Source organism: Podarcis tiliguerta, assembly GCF_965153285.1.
Source record: "Podarcis tiliguerta genome assembly, chromosome: 9".
NCBI lineage: Eukaryota > Metazoa > Chordata > Lepidosauria > Squamata > Lacertidae > Podarcis > Podarcis tiliguerta.
Window position 1 is genome coordinate 30,374,129 of NC_139542.1, and position 19,711 is coordinate 30,393,839.

The window sequence follows — 19,711 nt, forward strand, 5'->3', positions numbered from 1 at the left end:
GAGGCCAAGGACAAAGATAAAAGTTAGATGGTTCTCACTGTCATTGCCTCTTGCTCCAGCTACTGTTTGGTCCTTCCTGTCCTCTGCCCCACCAGTGGGGATGGGTGGGAGATGTAAGAAGTGCTGCAAAAGAGCCAAAATCTCAGCCCCAACAAACTGCCCCCTAACAACTTCCCTGCCTAAAGCAGCAAAAACAAAGGGTTGTCAAAAAAAAAAATAGACCACAATACATCATTGGTAGACTAGTTTTGCTTGTGCAGACCACATGTATATGAACAAATACATATTTGGTACTAGTGTGTGGTTTATCTGATATACATAGTAGCGATCTACTTTCTCTGCCCATGAGAGAAATATTACCAGATGTTTTACATTTAAGAAGCTGTTTTAGAAAAACTGAACTCTTTTTAGGGCTCGTCAACACTTCCATTCGCCCCACTGCTTTCCCCCAGGAAAACCCATGGTTTAGCACCCATGGCAATTGGGTTTTTCACGGATTGCTGTTTGTTCCGATTTAGCACAAAAGAGCGGGTTTTCCATGGGAAAGTTGTGGGACGAAGGCAAAACCACTCAGACCCTTGCCTAGAAAGCATGGGGCAAGTGGAAAATTGCCTGGATGCATGCTTTCTAGCCCTTATAGATTCTGTTTTACCGAAACCTCACCCTGTATAGGTTTTGTTGGAAAATCCGTCTAAAAATATTGCACGAATTTGGGCTGGTAGGCTCTCCAGTCTTGGAAAATCCAAAATGTACCCTTTTCCCAGATTCATACTCATAATTCACAGATGTGAATAGCAAGGAGAAAGGAGAGAGAGAAAGAGAGAGAGCGCTCCCTTTCCCTGGTCTCTGCCACACTGCAGTGCCCTGAAAAAAATTGCACCTGCCATCCATCTTTGAGTTCTGCAGCTATTTAAAGCACAGGAGTTTACTGAGGGTCAGGCGCTGGCAGTGTCAATGTATATAGGTAGCTGCACCAAGTGAAATGCAGAAGGAGGTAGGAGTCTTCTTTGTGTTAACATCCATTAATCTCTCTTCTTCATCATTCAATATCTGACAATGAGGATAAATCCAGAGAGGTATGGGGTAGTGACTTGTGTGTGTACAAAATATTTTAGAATGTGTGTATACTTGTATTATTATAATCCATATTATTGAAAGGTTGATTTGATGAGGAAGAGGAACTTAGTAGAACAGAGGGATGTGGGTACAGGAAGAGGTAGATACAGAAAACTGTTTATTTTTTCTGTTCATGCTAAAGTTGTCAAGTATCTGCTGAAAGCTTTAATAAGATAACAGAAACAAAAAAAAATTGTGCCTGAAAGTATACTACGTGCCATACATTACTAAAAACTCACATATGTCAGCCCACAGGCCCGCAGGATCACCATCTCTCTTATTTTCCATATACACACAATGGAGGATATACAAGCAATTGGTTCTGTGGAACTGGAGCAAGGCGAGAATTAACATGGGAATGCAACCTTTGGATTGCACCCAGGAGCTGAAGCATCAACGACAGCAGAGGAAGTAGCAGCGGCAGCCACTAATCCTGCTCTAACGCCACAGCAGCTTGTCATTCTAGTGGATCTGCTAATGGAGCTACAAACTGCCTGTGTCTCTCAGGAAACCACACATGGAAATGTCCCAGCGAGTCTGGAGGAGGTAAGATACTGACCCCCAAATACAAGGCAAATTTCATCAGTTATGTTCCTAAAGTTTCAGGTGTTTCGTATTATGATAGGTGAGAATTAAATGGAGGGTGGGAAGAGAATGGTAATGTAAATTTTAAATCAGATGGTTTGTTTTGTTTCATGTACCCATGCATGTTCATGGATTCATTATACAAATCAAATGTCTGGAAATCAAATAGCTTTCTAATTCAGAATTCCCAACGGAAATAGTAACAGAGCCCTGCAAACAGAATAGATATGTGCCTCGTTTGGACTTAAACATTGCTGTTTTTCTTTCGTTACAACCTTTATGTCATTTGGTTGCATAATGACATTTTCAGAGCAAATGAATATCACAGTCTATTTTAATCTTATCTGAGTACCTAAAAACACCAAGGGTGGCATAACATTTGCAAAACATTCCATAACATTGGCAAAACATTTCAGCTGTGGGATTCTGAGCAGTTCAGGCAGCCAGAAGTCCAGATTAAAAAAAAAGAAGACAACTGTCTTGGTATTTGGAGTTGTTGTTGTCATCACCCAGAAAAAACCACTGGCTATTATAACTCAATGAAAGTAAGTTAGTTGTCAAGAATGAAATGACTTGCTGTCAGGACGACTGCTAGGTACTTAAAGAATTCTGGGCAGAGACTCACAACATACATTTGCATTGAAATATAGCATGCCCCTAGGAAAATTAATATGGCTCTCATTAGCACTGCACCTTGCTGCCCACCCAGCCACATTAAAACAAATTTTAAGGGGGAAAGGGAAGGGGCAGCAGATCAGAGGACCCTGTGCTACTCACTAACAATGTCTTTGTTTGCCCTCATGGTTTGAACAGCTTTGGATATCATACTGCATAGCTTCATTTGACCCAGGATTCCCCCAGGTTCAAATAATTATTATAGGGCCAGGTGTCATATATAAGTGCCTTTATACATCTGCATGTATAAATGAGGAGCAAGCAGATCGCCAGGAGGCAGGGGCTTATCCAGGTCTTGCTCCCTTGTTGTCCTTGCCTGTGGTTGGACAACAACTGGGAATACCCCACTACTGAAGCCTGACCCCTTATAAGAGAACCCAGTTCTTTAGGGCAATAAGTGACAATTTGTAGTAGCCTTCCCCATCCTGGGGCCCTCCAGGTGTGTTGGGTGCTGCGCTTAGCAGAGGCTGATGGGAATTGTAGTCCCTAACATCTGGAGAGCACCAGGTTGGGTGAGGCAGAACTGAAGGAGCACAAAGAGAATCAGGATGGAGCAAGCCAGATGCTAGAGAGCGGGAAATAAAGCAAAGCAGGAACTGGGGAGGGGGAAGGAGGGAAGCTGGAGCCTAGCAGGCTTGGCTAGAATTTCTCAACTGCTTGTAAACATGTAGCCCAATAGGATGTGTTTCATAAAGCAGATGGCTCTTTGCATTAATACTAAGCCTTAATGTGCTAATTCAAGGTTCTCAGAAACCCTAGACACAAGTCACCTTTCTTTTAACTTCCTCTTGACCCTTTCTCTTGCACGCTTCCTTTAGTTATCCTCTTTTACAAACAAACTTTGTTTTCCCTTGATTCGTGTCCAAAAATATTCTGGTTTTGATCTTTGTCAGCAACAAGCAGTCGTCCATGCACTCACACACTCACTCCTGTGTTATCTTTTCCATTTTTCTTGGGTTCCCTTATATCCATTGCACTGTTCTGTGATCAAATAGCTGCACAGAACTCAGGACATCCTAATGAAAAGCGGGACATTCTGGATCAAATCAGAAACCAGGACGGCTTCTCTAAATCAGGGAAGTCCCTGGAAAATAGGGACATTTGGGTGGTCTGCATTTGTTGGGGCTCATAGTCATCAGTGCCTAGAACAGCAGGGGGAAAGGAACGTTACTAAACCTAAACACATTTATTTAAAACCAAGCTGTACCAAATTCAGTGGTATTCATTCATTCGCTAGCCTAGACCCAATTTTAAGTGCATGCATCATGCATAATCTGTGTGAGAAACATTTTCAGAATCTGGCCATAAGATGGGCACTTCCTGCATTCTATGGCCTCCCTCATAGTGAACTCCCTGTGCTGTTAGTATAGGAGGCATTTGATTCCAGAGGCCCAGGGGAAGGCAGCTATGGGATTTTTTATACAGAGCCTGGTGCCATGCCTTCAGGTTCAGTGGGTTCCTGCCTACCACCCTCAGGTTCAGGGCTCCCCTCATTACCAGCATAAGGCTGAGAGCCAGCTACCCAGACTGGTTCCTAAGCCATTGACACATTGGCTCTGGTGGTGTCCTGGTCACTGCTGGACTATGGAATCATAACACTCTGGTTGTTTCAGTTGTAACTGCTTAGGCTTACTTACAAGCTGAGTTACATTAGGGTGTGGGAAGGAAGGGATTGTGTCAAAGATTCCACAGGAAAAGTGGACTTTATGGAGGTGAGAGAGGTAGCATTCACAGGTGTTTGGGGGTGCGATTCCAACCTATGGGGCAACAAGGTAGAGAAGGTGGAGGCTTTTAAGGGAACAGGGGATCTCCAGATGGCAGAGGGTGGTGGGGCATCAGCTCTTTGAAGGGTAAAAGCAAACCCCCTCCAGCAGCGACCCAGCTCAACTGAGCTATCCCTGCTTCCCTCTGACTAAAAAGATGCTCAGGAACATATCACAGAGTCCCTGCAGTGTCCTCCAGTTCCTCAACTGAACAAAAGCTCTGAGCCTCTTCTTATAAACTAAAAAAGCCTGTCTATACTCTTCTGGGCACGAAGGGGCCATCAATTCCCCTTTCTCATCTCTAAATACAGTGGTACAGACGCTTCAGGTTACAGACTCCGCTAACCCAGAAATAGTACCTCAGGTTAAGAACTTTGCTTCAGGATGAGAACAGAAATTGCGTGGCAGCAGCGGGAGGCCCCATTATCTAAAGTGGTACCTCAGGTTAAGAACAGTTTCAGGTTAAGAACGAATTAAGTTCTTAACCCGAGGTACCACTGTACTCATGATGGCCAGTGAAAGCCCACCATCATAATACTTCACACACAAAAACCAAGGATTGACTTTAAAGTGAGTAAATTTGTGGTGGTTTTCAGGTTTTTCATCATCACAATCCTCTCCCATCCCACAGAAATACCACAGAAATAGAGGACCTTTCTGTTCTTGCGTTTAGCAAAGACTGCTGTGAAATACATAGAAGGTCAGCTTTAAAACAGGTAGCTCAAGCCACAGCGCTTCATGACAATAGTAGAAAAACAGTCCTTCTGCTTAGAATCCCCTTTATACTTGGAATCATTGTTCTTTGCACACAAAAACAATCAACTGGTTGGGGGCTATTAAAAAGTGCCTAGGAATAGGCACTTTCAGCCAAATAGTCTGAAAGCATTACAGCTGTCAGGATTTGGAGGTGGGGGCAGGGGTGTATTTGACAGGAAATAAAGCTTATGTTGATTTTTTTTTGTAAGGTCTAAGAAGAGGCTGAGTGACTGTGCTGAGAATATGAATAGGCAAAGTGGAAGAAAATCCCTCCATTTTCAAAGGAAAAACATAGTGATTATATTTCATTATAATGGCTGTACAAGCATAAACTAAGCCATATATTAGTAACAGAGCTGAGCTGTCTTCTCAAGGGCTGGGAGAAAGGAGTGTGCTGTAACAGGGAGATTAATCACTGGCAAATATTAAGAGATTATGAGGAGAGATTAAAAGATTAAAGGGAAAGACGAAAGGAACCTAAATCTATATATTGTGTCCAGATGACAATATAAGGGGGGGAATGGTTTTCTGTGCACATAAATCACCTGGCTGTACAAAGTAAGAAGTATTAACTATACATGATTGTATTAAGGACTGTTAAATGGAAATATAAGGAGTCATCATTCATTTATATGTCTGAATGGAGTTTGAACCATGACTAGCCCATTGAGCTCAATGCTGGAAGGTATCATTAGCACCTCTTCTGTTGACTTTGCAAACTTATTTAAAAGCCAGCATGGTTGAGGGTCCCAACTGCAAATGTGAGCTCACCAGTGGTAAGAACATCTTTTAATCTGGGGAGATTGTCCAGTAGGAGGTCAAAGATAGTCCTTACCTTTCTCCATGTTCAGGAGAAGATCTAGCAGTCTCCTAACATTAGTCTGAGCCACAGAAGCTTCAGACACAAGACTTGATCCCTCCCTAAATTGGGTGAGGGAAAGGATCAGTGTTCAGCACTGATCATGGCTGTCTACTAATGGTGGTCAAAATTTGTATATATTTGGACATGGAAATTAAGAAGGAAAAGCATGTGAGAAACCTTTTCATATAACCATTCATCACATAAAAATGTCAGCCCCAAAAGCAGTCTTTTATATTCACCCTAAGGCAGTCTTTACATACAATTTCCTAATGGGTTTAACCTTCAGGTTAACATACAATGAACATCACATGTACCTATCTATGTGCAATTAGCATACACATGCCAATTTAGCTGTGTATACACCCATTGGGACACCATAGTTGATCAATAGCTTCCGGACATGTGTTATTGAATAGATATGTGTCAAAATAGCCACATGTTTTCTTATCACACATGGCATAGTGTAGAAATACAGAAGTGTTATCCATGCACCTGTGCAGCTCCTTGCCATTTGGGGGTTGGCCTTCCTATTGGACTGTGCAATACAGTCCACCCAATTGCTACATTTTCAAATAGTGTTTTTTTGAAAACCTCACAATATTGCAATGCTGCTCATTCCTTGCTGTCATGGAGTCTATGAAAACACATGGATGGGAGCCTCAGGCTCAGGAGCCAAATGCTGCTGTGAGTACTTCCTTCCCCATCCCCTGCTTGCCCCCGTGTGTCCCAGTCACTCGCTGAGATCCTTTTCCTCCTCCCTGTTGTCCTGCCGGCTCCTGACACTTGTATACATTGACTGAACTGTGGTGCAGTAAGCTCCACCTCCACAGAGAAGCTGGCTTTTAGAGGACCTTGCCTTATACTGCAGTCAGTTTCCTGTAGGGCTGAGGAGACAAAAGTACCCTGGAAGACTCCTCCTCTGACTCAAAGTAAGGTGGCAAGGCTGTGTTCTCAAGCCTTGAAGATGGTCCTGGCAGCTCTTCCCTCACTGAAGGTTATCCTTCTCTGAGTCCATTGCACAGTGCAGGGTCTCTGAGTCATGACAGAAGAGTTTAAACCTCCGCACCTTACCACACCTCACTGTTATGTCATCAGGAGGAAATACTTCATTAGTGCCATTTTTCATTTTTTTTTAAAAAAAGTTTCTAGTTCTTAAGGCATTGACGATATGCATGAAAGTTTGTGCTGCAGTCTCAGGATCCATAAGGATGTCTTACTAAGGTTTTCATTGATGTTAAGGTTCCAGGCCCCTTCATGGCTTTATTTATACTAGAGCTTTCTGCTTGTGTAACAGCAGCATTGGACACAACACAATTGCTGTGTGATTGAGATACTGTGACCATTATCATATTTGTCATTGTGTTTTATTTTCAGATCATGGAAGTTTAGCTCTCCTGGTGAATCAAAGGTGGCCATCCTTTTCTTTTACAGTTGCACATTTCTGTGGGGTTACCCAACTTACCTGTTTTGGGTAAGGCAATCATGGTCTTGTTCAAAATACGGCTCTTCCTTGTGCCCGTTGTATAGAATAATAGTGAAAAGGGAAAGAGTTGCTTTCCATGAAAGCCTTGGTCTCATATGGCAATTAGCCCCACATACACCAATGCTCTCTATTTAAGGGACTGCATTTTCCCTGCAAGACAGGTAGTAAAATAAAGACTCTAGTCATTATATAGCTATGGATATAGATAAAGATATAGTTGTATAATTTGTTGAATCAGAATTAGAATTCAATCCTGCAAAGGCTTATTCTTATATCTCATGATGGAGCAAACTATTTTGGTAATGCCGTTGACCTCCTGCTTTCAGACTGGAGAAATATATTAGTAGTAGCATGCTAAGAATTGCATTAGGATGGCCACTTACACATAGCCAAAAAAGAGGAAATGCATCACACACATAATACATCAAGATGAAAGAGGGCACAGATGCGCACACCTTATGCAAATGACAGTTTTTATGTATAGATGCAAATTTAGAAATAATTGCTGTAAGTTAAATAGAAACGCATCTCACTATAAATGGGAATATTGTGAATATTGTGACCAGGCGATCTTGATCAGTCTGCTGCCCAGCTTCTAACTGCTGATGGACAACTACAAGCCCCCTCCCCTGGCTCTCCTTTTTATGTTTCTTTCTTTAAACTGAACTTGGATTTGGCAGCACCACAAACAGAGGACTAGCCTCTGTAATAATCTAGCCAACCTAGATTATCTAAAATATCATTGTAATATGGAGTTGGAAGAAGATAAATTGGTACCGATATAATCCAGGGCTACCAGTATTTCTGGAAAATAAAGGTAAGAATTGATATACCAGTACACTCTGATCCTGAAACTGTTATTAAGAACAAATTTCTGTGGAATTGCATCCAAGCAACTGCTCTTAACAGTATGATAATGATGCAGTTGATTCATGGTGTGCATCACATCAATGCTGAATAATAATGTACAAATGGTTATTTCAGGCCAATATATGTCTATTATGACTTGGCCAAGATCCCAGATTCTAGGCAATTCCCCTTGGTTTACAGAGAAGAAAGGAACAGACAAAAAGAAATCCTGAAAAGAGTTTATCTCAACTGACTCCATGAAATGCAGCCAATATTAGAAAGTTTATGGTACTTGTTATCTAGCGTGATATCAAACTGTTGCATTCCATTAATATGCTTTTATTTAAATAAATGATAGACATGCCATATCATATGGATATCTGTATCTCACTGACCTGAGAAGGTTCTGCATTTTCTGGACTTTAATCTATACAATACAGTACGCATATAATACATTATTCTGTTTATATTCCCTGTTGCTCTTTTTATGGGAGGGAGCTGGCTGGAACTTTTCCCAAAGCTTTAGTGTGCAATCCTTGGCTCAGTTTAAGTCAAAGGCACTTCTGTCATTGACTTCATTGGATCATTGGATCAGGATTGCATCTTTAATTCCTTAATCTGAGCATAATTCTTCAGTCAGCTGGCGAGAGCATTATGGAACAAATGGTAGTATTTTATCTATGGAGAGCAAAATTGCCAAGCTAAATTGAAAACAAAGATCAGAAATATATTCTAGAGCAGTACTTAGCTGTAATTTATTAGCATCTTTCACTTTATTATATTTCATGAAATGAGAAAGGGGAATATCTTTGCATTTAAGTGAATAGATGAACACAGTTGTCACAGGATCGATTTTCAGAGCGGCTTTTATAACCTCTAGGCTTTGATACCTACATTTACAAAATGAAATAATCATATTTTCATGAGAAGTGAAGTTTTAAAACATCTTCTATCCAAGGCAAGGGGGAAAAGAAAAGCAGGAATTCAACAGTAACCTCCCCTTTGTTTGCTTCTCCTCCTACAGTGGTTTCTCTGCCTAATGATTCAAAACGTCTCTGCAAGACGCCTTTCCCTTCACTGTCATTCACATTACGCATCTCCATAGCTCATTATTGTGGCTATGTATAATTAAACTGACTTTCTGGCATGGCCATACTTCTGGTCCTTACTGTTTAAAGATCTCCACTTCTCTTCTCAACTAAGCAATTGCCTGATTAATGTTATTTGAAATCCCAAGATGCTTTTACACTCAGTTTGTAATGATGCCTAAGCAACGATTCATGTAGAAACATGGGAGCCAGTTCCTTGTGTCTGGACCTCATGTTGCTGTGGCAATATCTGTAGAAGGAATAACGTGGAACAGATGGATTACTTGTAGTTCGAGGACCCGACCCCCGCGGAGGAGGAATGAATACACGAGGACACGTGATATATGGTTTATGGGCATGAAAAGGCCACAACTTTATTGGTTACAGCAGTGAAAAGGTATTGGCTTAGGCATTGGATATCCACCGCAGGGGTTGAATCACCAGTAGGCGGAGCCTGTTGATGCTAATTCAACTATAGGCTCTCCCCTGATGCCACCATAGCAAGGTCAAGACCCTAAGCTGAAGGGAGTGGAGGGTGGGTGACTCTCGGCGGACGAAGAGAAAATGAGGCCGGGGAGAGGGCTGGCGCAGTAACTTGAAGTTACCTGGGCACGCCCCCCGCCGGCTCCCGATTGGGTGCCGGTCAGTGGGCGGGGCACCAGCCAGGTAACAGGGAAAGCAGGGGGCGGCTGCCCCCTGCTAGGGGCAGTGCTCGGGCTCCCGCCCACAACCACTCCCCTCCCTTCCAGGGAGGAGAGCCTTTATCAGTGGACAATACTGTCCTGGCAAGGAAATATATAATTTGCCCAACCCATATGGTTCTTTCCTAAAGACTTTAATGGAAAATCTACATGTAAACAGCTCACCCATAGAATCATAGAACCGTAGAGTCGGAAGGGACTCTGGGGATCATGTAGTCCAACCCCTTGCAATACAGGAAAATATGTAATTCCGTAACTTATAAATTGTCACTTTGTCATTTGGAAAACTGATGTGTAGACTAAGCCCTCATTTTGAGGGTGTCTGTATCTCCTATCTACAGGCTCAATGTCAGGAGTTGGCATAGTTGAGCAGCTGCTGGATTCTCTGACCTAGCAAAAGGCCCATTGCAAAGCACCACTCCAAGCACCTCCATCTTTGTTAGGCCATCTGCATATATTTAGACACAAAGCTCCATCATTTAACAACAACAACAACAACAACAACAACAATTTATTAGTTTCCCCCAGAAGCTAACAGACAACCAATATGAATCAGGTGCAAGTTACCTCATGCCCTCAAACCCTCACACTGCTTATTTCTCAGAAGCCTGGTGACACAGGGAAACCCACAGCAGGTTTCTTGCCTGTGGCCCACAGAAACCTGAAACTTGGTCACGCCATGTTGGTTTCCCTTCTTACACATCTCCTTGTGTTATCTCTTCTCAATAAGCTTGCCTACTGTTAGCTCCTTCTGCTTCCTCATACTGCTTTCCTATAATATTCTGTGTCTCTTTCACCTCTCATGTTGAGAAATCTCTTAAGAACTGCTCCTCCTGTTCCATCCAATTCTCGTTTCTGTATCCCCAGTTATGGATTTGTCAGTCCCTAACTGTTGAAAGCCACCTTGAGTAGTACATGGACACTAGAAGAGTGGGATAGATAGCATAGATAGCAGAGAGGTTGGGGAAAGAGAGAGAGATTTCATGTAAACAGTATACATATGTAGGCAGCCAGAGGTCAAGTATATGACTGGTGCTTTTGTACAATGATTTGCATGATGTTTCAGTTTGTGTGCCAGTGTATCAGATTAGTTTTGTGTATCAAAGTGTTAAGACATTTGTCTATTTTCATTGCACAGATTATGCCGTTATCTTTTAATACCCTGTGGAACGCCCATGCTACCTTCCTCCTTGGGAATGCTCTGATGTGGTTCCTCTTCTTAAAAGCTTCTATGATGAACCCAGGTTTGCTTCCTCAACACACTGATGAATATTACCAGGCCATCCGACAGGTATTTCTCTCGTACACCTTTGCATATGCAACCATCTCTCACACATTAGTAATAATTCTGTTGCTGAATTGAAAGCATCCTTCTTTTGTCATCATTTTTTAAAGGTAAAGGTAAAGGTACCCCTGCCCGTACGGGCCAGTCTTGCCAGACTCTAGGGTTGTGCGCTCATCTCACTCTATAGGCCGGGAGCCAGCGCTGTCCGCAGACACTTCCGGGTCACGTGGCCAGCGTGACAAGCTGCATCTGGCGAGCCAGCGCAGCACACGGAACGCTGTTTACCTTCCCGCTGGTAAGCGGCCCCTTCCCAGTGGTGCACCACACCCTTTGAGAACCACTGTATTACATGCTTCCTGCTTTGGAAGGGAGAAACTGCACTTTTTGCTGATGCATTTACCATGGAGATGGGTAAACTCATGCAAGTAACTCATGGATTTGTAACTGGCTGACTGACCGAACCCAAAGGGTGCTCATCAATGGTTCCTCTTCATCCTGGAGAAGAGTGACTAGTGGGGTGCCACAGGGTTCTGTCTTGGGCCCGGTCTTATTCAACATCTTTATCAACGACTTGGATGATGGACTCAAGGGCATCCTGATCAAATTTGTAGATGATACCAAACTGGGAGGGGTGGCTAACACCCCAGAGGACAGGATCACACTTCAAAACGACTTTGACAGATTAGAGAACTGGGCCAAAACAAACAAGATGAATTTTAACAGGGAGAAATGTAAAGTATTGCACTTGGGCAAAAAAAATGAGAGGCACAAATACAAGATGGGTGACACCTGGCTTGAGAGCAGTACATGTGAAAAGGATCTAGGAGTCTTGGTTGACCACAAACTTGACATGAGCCAACAGTGTGACGCGGCAGCTAAAAAAGCCAATGCAATTCTGGGCTGCATCAATAGGAGTATAGCATCTAGATCAAGGGAAGTAATAGTGCCACTGTATTCTGCTCTGGTCAGACCTCACCTGGAGTACTGTGTCCAGTTCTGGGCACCACAGTTCAAGAAGGACACTGACAAACTGGAACGTGTCCAGAGGAGGGCAACCAAAATGGTCAAAGGCCTGGAAACGATGCCTTATGAGGAACGGCTAAGGGAGCAGGGCATGTTTAGCCTGGAGAAGAGGAGGTTAAGGGGTGATATGATAGCCATGTTCAAATATATAAAAGGATGTCACATAGAGGAGGGAGAAAGGTTGTTTTCTGCTGCTCCAGAGAAGCGGACACGGAGCAATGGATCCAAACTACAAGAAAGAAGATTCCATCTAAACATTAGGAAGAACTTCCTGACAGTAAGAGCTGTTCGACAGTGGAATTTGCTGCCAAGGAGTGTGGTGGAGTCTTCTTCTTTGGAGGTCTTTAAGCAGAGGCTTGACAACCATATGTCAGGAGTGCTCTGATGGTGTTTCCTGCTTGGCAGGGGGTTGGACTCGATGGCCCTTGTGGTCTCTTCCAACTCTATGATTCTGTGATTCTAAGTCCACCTAAACATAAAGCATGAACAGCAGCTGAATCACCTGGTTGTCTGAAATTATGCTATTGTCCAAAGCACATATACAAAAGCATTAGGTTAGTTGGTGTGACATTACCATATATGAGAGAGTGCTGGAGGGGAAATAGTTAAATAGGTTGCAAAGACAGGACCCAGGGGGGTGGAGTCAATGGGTTTATAAAACCAGTTCTGGGAGGAGTTCGTTGGGAGTTGTGGGTGGGTAGTTGGTTGGATTTCGTGGGTTGGCTGGTTGGGAAAGGCAGTTGGTAACAGAGAGACAGTTAGGGCCCTGGGTTCTTGAGTGTGGGGAGGTAGAAGAGATAGAGAGAGGAAAATAAGACTAAGAAAGTAAAGAGCAACAATGTTTGGAATGCTGTAAAAGTTTTGTTTGTGTCTGAAATAAAATACACTCTTCTTTATTAATTGAAAAGCTGACTGGGACTGAAGTGATTTTACCAGGGAGGACCTGGTTGGTGGCAGCGGATTAGTGGTGTATGGGTCAATAGTCTGTGCGACGACCGGGGGCTCCGTACAAACGCCACCATTGGTTCTTAGATTCTGCCATTGCATTTTAGATTCCATCCTGGATGTCTTCTTCTTTCTAAGGTGGATTATCTTAATTATTGGGAAGAGGACAAAATCCTGTTGCCTAGACTATGTCATGTGTGCCACCTTGTGAAACCTCTTCGAGCTAAACATTGTCATATCATCAATCGTTGTGTGTCTGGCTTTGATCATTATTGTCCTTTTATCTACAACAGCGTGGGATACAGGAACAGGTAAGGTAAAGGTAAAGGTACCCCTGACCAGTACAGATGTGCAAAAGATGTGCAAAAGAGATTTTTCCTGTAGCATTTAAGATAGCCTTCCACAACCCATTAGATGTGTCATCAGTTCCAGCCAGCATTGCCAGCAAGGTGATGGGAGTTGTGACCCACAACAGCTGGAGGGCAAGAGGTTTGGGAAAGATTGTTCAAGATATTTTTGCTCGTCTACTTTATAAGTCTTTAGTAACTAAGCGTTCTCCCCCCCCCCTTTTCACAACACCGTCAGATGTTGCACTGTTGATATCTTTCATCAGAAACATTAACATGTGACACAATAAGTCTTTGGATCACCACTGTATCTATCAGCCATCTGTGGCCCTACAATCAGCAGGTGGACCCTGTTGGTGTCACCCCACTTGGGGTATACCCAGCTGGTGGTGACTTGTGTCAGGGCCTTCTCAGTAGTGGCTCCCATTTGTGAAATGCCCTTTCTAGTGAGCTGCATCAGCCTCCCTCCTTACAAACTTTTTAAGGGAAAAAATATTTTTTAAAAAAATACTTATTGATACCTAGAAAAATTGTAAAGTTTGGATAGTTGAAAGTTCTGTCGCTGATACCACTGAAATTACTGTATTAGTTTAAGGGTAGATTATTACTTTCAGGAGTTTTAAACTGGTACACAAGCCAAAAATGTGGTAAAAGCCAAAAATGTGGTACACAAAACAGATTTAAACTGAGAAAATGGTTGTGGCTCCTTCCTCCACCCCATGAAACAATGGGGGAATTGATTTTCTGTAAAGGGGAAAATGGTCAATGCCATACTTAGAAATCCAAGACCAGGTATTTAGTGCAGAAGACATGACAATTAAGCTCATGTAAAACCCACTGAAGGCCAGTTGATGGCCTATATTATCAACTGCTTGCTTTGCTGTTCATTTTTAATCATAAACGCATCCAAGTCACACAGGAGACATTTCCTCAGAAATAAGGTGCTCATAGAAGGCACTACCACAGTTATTTCCCCACATCATATTTTAAGGGCATATTTATGACAGGTGAGGGATACGGGTGGCGCTGTGGGTTAAACCACAGAGCCTAGGACTTGCCAATCAGAAAGGTCGGCAGTTTGAATCCCCGCAACGGTGCTCCTGCCCACCTAGCAGTTTGAAAGCACGTCAAAGTGCAAGTAGATAAATAGGTACCGCTCCGGCGGGAAGGTAAATGGCGTTTCCGTGCGCTGCTCTGGTTCGCCAGAAGCAGCTTAGTCATGCTGGCCACATGACCTGGAAGCTGTACGCCAGCTCCCTCGGCCAGAAAAGCGAGATGAGCGCCGCAACGCCAGAGTCGGTCACGACTGGACCTAATGGTTAGAGGTCCCTTTACCTTTACCTTTTTATGAAAGGTGACCTTGAGCACACTCTGCTACCATTTGAGGTTCTTTTCTGACAGATTTTGTTTTTAATGTGATCCGACTTCATTTAAAAAAAGTGGTGACACAGCAGGAGCCAAGGACTAAATTCACAGAGTAATCAGTACCTCCAGTAAAGAGTACTATAAAGAGAGTGCAGTTTTGGTTAGCTTCTGCTTCCAGGCTGCCCACGGACATCTGGTTGGCATCTGTGAGAATAGGATGCTGATTTAGATGGGCCATTGGCTTCATCCTATGGTCTTATGAATTAAATCACCACCTCAGCTGCATATGAGAGAGGTTGTTCTAGATACTGACTGAACTTTGCAAAGGCTTTGTTAGCTTTTTACATAGTAGAAGCATTGCTTTGTTTCTGTTTTGCTTCATTCTAGGCCCTATTTTGTAGGATTCCTCACTACTATGTGTCTGAACTCTGTGGTTGGAATATATCTATGCTGGAATTGGTTTAATGTAATGGGACGTAGTATTTTCATCGGGATCGGATTTCTCTTTCTTTCCGTCATTGCCACAACATCAGCAATGATGACTTCACTGTGTGTATGTATCGTCTTGAATGCATATTTTTTTAATAGCAGGCTTTGGGGAGGTCACAAAAAATGGTTTTTGGCACCACGGGTAGCTATGGGGTCAGTCAATTGTTTTTATTAAAAGGATTTTTAAAAATAAAGTAAAAAAAGGCAACTTTTTAAGGGGTCGCCTTTTGTCATCACAGCATCAAAGTAGAGGACTCATAAGAGCAGAAATGTTTGCTTTTTAATGACAAATTGGGGGGAGGGGTCTTCGGGGGCCAGCTATGAGCCGCTGGGTAGCCACTGCTGCCCTTGGAGATGGCAAGGGTACGATTTTCCCACATAGCCAAAACGAAGCAAGGCACTGACTCTCTGAGTGGTAAGACAGCACTCGTTCTTATCCCAGACTGCATATTGACAAGTCAAAGGGAAAAGATTGTGTGAACCTGAAACATGTCACAGACAGCATGGTCAGTAGTCAGGAATGATGAGAGCTGTAGCCCAGGGACATTTTGAGGCCCAAGTGGTCCCAATCTCCTGCTTTCGGGTTTCTGCATTCTGCCTGAGGCAATCATTTTAGTATTTCATAGTATTTAAATGCTGGAGTTGCATATTAAAGCTCACCAGCTTTGTCACATAAAGGGCAATCTTCTCTCCCTCAGCCATTCACACAGGATGCTGATGTTAGAAAGACTGTCATCTAAAAGAGGGAGAGCAATAAGTTACGAAAAACCAGATGAGGTTAATGTGTGTTATATATAGTACTGTAGGGTAGGAACAGCCGCTCAGTTTAGATAGAACTGTTAATGCCCTCTAGTGTCACTTTATTGAAAGCCAGAGAGAGAGAGAAAGTTTACTCAAATAGGATGCTAAGTAACTGCACTGTTTTCGACTGGCTGATTTCAAGTGGGATCATACTGAAAATAAATCAATAGCATGCTTGGTGGGAAATACATTTAATTTGCAATATCAAATCCCTTTAGATATAAGGTCTTTTACTGTTCTGGTATCTGCATATAAGCAGATATTAACTTTGTAACATGTACTGAAGAATAATTTATGTTTTGATATACCACCTGCATAAATAATACAGCTGGCAACAGAAATGATTAAATTGTATGCTTGTATTATTTCTGTTTGGGAGTTTCTACTACCCAGTGACAGGATAGTCTGATATCGTGGGATGAACTCTCATAAGAAGAATCATTAACTAAGATTACGGGCAGCAGAATATTTGGTAGTTCACTTACGCTACTATTTGTTCCTTATGGTTCTTGCTTCCTTGAACATGGAAAGCTGCCATATACGAGTCAGACCAGTGACTCTCAGCATCTCCACTAGTTGTGATCCACTTGGCTGGATCTTGAATTTTGGACTTCCACATGCAAAGGACGTATTCTGCCACTGAGCTAGGGCCTTTCCCAGTGGTCCATTAGGGTGAATGGGGCACTGCCCTACCAAGCTCAGTCTGCCCTTGACCAGCCTGCTTTTCTTATTTCCACCCAGCCCAGGTTTGTGGCACTGCCTGACAGTGGCCTCCTCCTTAGTTTCAGTGCTGCTCTTGTATACCCTCCAACATTTCTCTGATGAAAATAGGGATGTCCTATTTCATCACCATCACCATAACAACAATAATTTTTATTTATACCCTGTCCATCTGACTGGGCTTCCCCAGACATTCTGGGCATCTTCCAACATTCCCTACACAGGGTTGCCTTGAGATGTATTCTAAAGATTGTATAGTTACTTATCCCCTTGGCTCAGGGGGGTCACATAACTCCATCCCCTCCAACATTTCTCTGATGAAAATAGGGACATCCTAAGGAAAAGCAGGACATTCTGAGATCAAGTCAGAAACCAGGATGCCTTCTTTATATCTGGAACTGTCCCTGGAAAAGAGTCTGCTCTTGTAGAACTGCGGGGGGAGGAGGATGGGGACAAAACTAGAATTAGATGGTTCTGGCTGTCATTGGCTCTGGCACCACCTGCTGCTGGTCTTCCTACCAGTCCAAATAGGCACTAACCACTGCTGGCCTTTCTCCAAACAGCCAGTCACAAAACTGATGGTAGAGTTAGCAGAGATAAAACCAAGAACTTCTAGATTTGTATCCTGCTGCCCAGTATGATAAGCAACTGGTCTTGGGCTGCTACTATACCAACAGGAAAAGGACAAATACATTTTGTTTATGTTTGAATACATCACCCACAGTCATAAGAACTGGAATGTAGAGATGATTCCAACAGACTAGACGAGGAATGGGGATTCTGTGGCCCTCCAGCTACTGCTGAAATACAACTCCCACCATCCCTGACCATTAACCATGCTGGCTAGAGCTGATGGGAGTTGGGAGTTCAACAGCATCTGGAGGGCCACAAGTAGTAGTAGACTGCACAGAGGGAGGGCGGCACCACTTATGTGACCTCCCTCTGCCCAAGTTGCTGCTGTATACCAGGGTGGAGGGGCAACAGAGTGGTGAGGTTGACCAGGTACACGCACACCAGTAGTAAATCTGGTGGTCCTACCACCATGTTTGCACTGTGTTGGCCTCGCCTTCCCCACCCCCTTCCCTCTTCCCCCTTCTCTGTTCTAGTGTGCAGCCGTGACTCAGCTGGAGGAAAGTCAGGTAAGTGCCATCCACTACCAGCCACAGGTTTCCCACTGCTGGGTTAGACCATAGTTTCCTGTGAACTGAATTTAGAGCTTTGGCTGCTATTGTGATCCTGCCTGACACTCTCACTTGTCTACTTTTGATAGATGATTTACTGTTTTTCTAGTGTCCCAAACTGGCTTCTGCACATTTAGCCTAGTCCATATAGCTTTGCTCTGCTTTCTCAGTTCAGTGACCATTGAAATAATCTATATTGTTTCTTGGTGTATACACAACCTTTCTGTCAAGGACTCTTCTTGGCAGTAAACTAACAACTGTTATATGTGTTGGTAAACTCAAATTCTTCAGCTGCTATCCTTTCTCCATTACACCAAAACATCCAAGAGTCTATTGCCTCTGGTCTCCACAGTTTAATTGCAGGTGTTACATACAAGTCAGACATTTATTATAATGATGAATTATTTCACAAAGTTCAGCTGGTCAGCTTGTAGTGTAATGAATCTTAGTTGCAGTACGGTGTCCTCTGCTGCAAGAGCAGCAGTGCAAACAGTTTATATGTAAAGCTGAAAGTCAACTCTATGTGTTTCACTTCTAAAGGTTTATATGGCGGCAGTCAACTTAACTACTGCAGAATGTCTCAAAACAACGAAGTATGCATATCTCCTGGACCATCAAGGGAAGTTCTTCAATCCATTCGATAGAGGAATTATACTAAACTTTATGGAATTCCTTCACATCATCAAGCCTCTAACAGAGGAGGAACTGAAAAAAGCAGATCTGACTTTGGTATAAAGACTATAGAAGAGTCATGTACTCTATAATATACATCACTTTATCAGTAAAACTGGCGGCATGTAGTGCATGGTTTTGAGCACGGCCTCTCCCTAGGGAAAAGAAATGTCTTGACAGAAACCTTTGCACGTGCATGGAATGTGACAGACCTTTGAACATGTACAGATTGTGAGTATATGTATGGAGTAAATGGACCTTTCTCCTTAAGTGCAGGATATGACCTTAAGCACAGCACAGCAACACATTTATTGGTTCATTTTAAAAATTGCATATTTCAGCCATTGTTCCCACCCACCCACAATTCAAGAGAAAGGGCAATAAATTATCATTGTACAATACACATTTCATTTTCAAACACTATTAATCACTGTGCACATTTCATTCTGCCTTATTCAGTATTAAATATATGCATAACCTATTATCCATTCAAAGATGCTGATGGAGTTACAACAAAGCTAACATAGGATTTGCCCAGCAGTTCTTAACTCAAAATCTAAATACTGTATTACACTGCAGTTTTGTATTTCTATTCAACACTAGATGGTGCTGGCTTACTTTTTTTTACTATGAAGCTGACTTAGAATGTCTTAATAGAGTAAATGTTCAAACACAACAGAACTGGGTGAATTTCAAGTTCAGATTTTGCACTTTTGCACCCTTCCCCCTTATGCTGGCAGGCATGCTGTTATATCCTGCAGAAATGTAATAAAATAGCACCCCGTTGCTGACTCTGTGACTTAGTGACCCTAAGCCTGCGTGTTCAAGACTCAACAAATATAATTCTTCTCAGTGTCAAAGGTTAAAAGATTTGCAAGAAATATTTGTGAGGGTTCGTTTTCACTCGCTTGAAGCTTTCTTCTATTTCATTCCAATGAACTTTTCTGTAGCTGGGGGATATATAAACATATGCATAAAAAAATAAAAAGCACTTTTCCTCCTTCA

At 42.7% G+C, this 19,711-nt stretch overlaps 1 protein-coding gene across 1 annotated transcript; it reads left to right on the plus strand.

The window, feature by feature from the left end:
* The first annotated feature begins 937 nt into the window (after positions 1 to 937).
* LOC310685350 (palmitoyltransferase ZDHHC12-like) lies at positions 938 to 19,711 on the plus strand. The gene is made up of 7 exons (XM_083457573.1): positions 938 to 1,076; positions 1,380 to 1,662; positions 7,132 to 7,228; positions 11,017 to 11,169; positions 13,270 to 13,442; positions 15,231 to 15,396; positions 18,575 to 19,711. Exons 2-7 carry the CDS (start codon positions 1,634 to 1,636, stop codon positions 18,767 to 18,769), a joined length of 813 nt encoding a protein of 270 aa, XP_083313699.1. The 5' UTR covers positions 938 to 1,076; positions 1,380 to 1,633; the 3' UTR covers positions 18,770 to 19,711.

What these genes read in the sequence shown, in the direction of transcription:
- LOC310685350 (XM_083457573.1), top strand. Translation starts at nt 1,634, where the DNA reads ATGGAAATGTCCCAGCGAGTCTGGAGGAG. An exon ending in AGCGTGGGATACAGGAACAG is followed by an intron (nt 13,443 to 15,230) that starts GTAAGGTAAAGG and finishes GCTTCATTCTAG; the next exon opens with GCCCTATTTTGTAGGATTCC. An exon ending in CAATGATGACTTCACTGTGT is followed by an intron (nt 15,397 to 18,574) that starts GTATGTATCGTC and finishes TCACTTCTAAAG; the next exon opens with GTTTATATGGCGGCAGTCAA.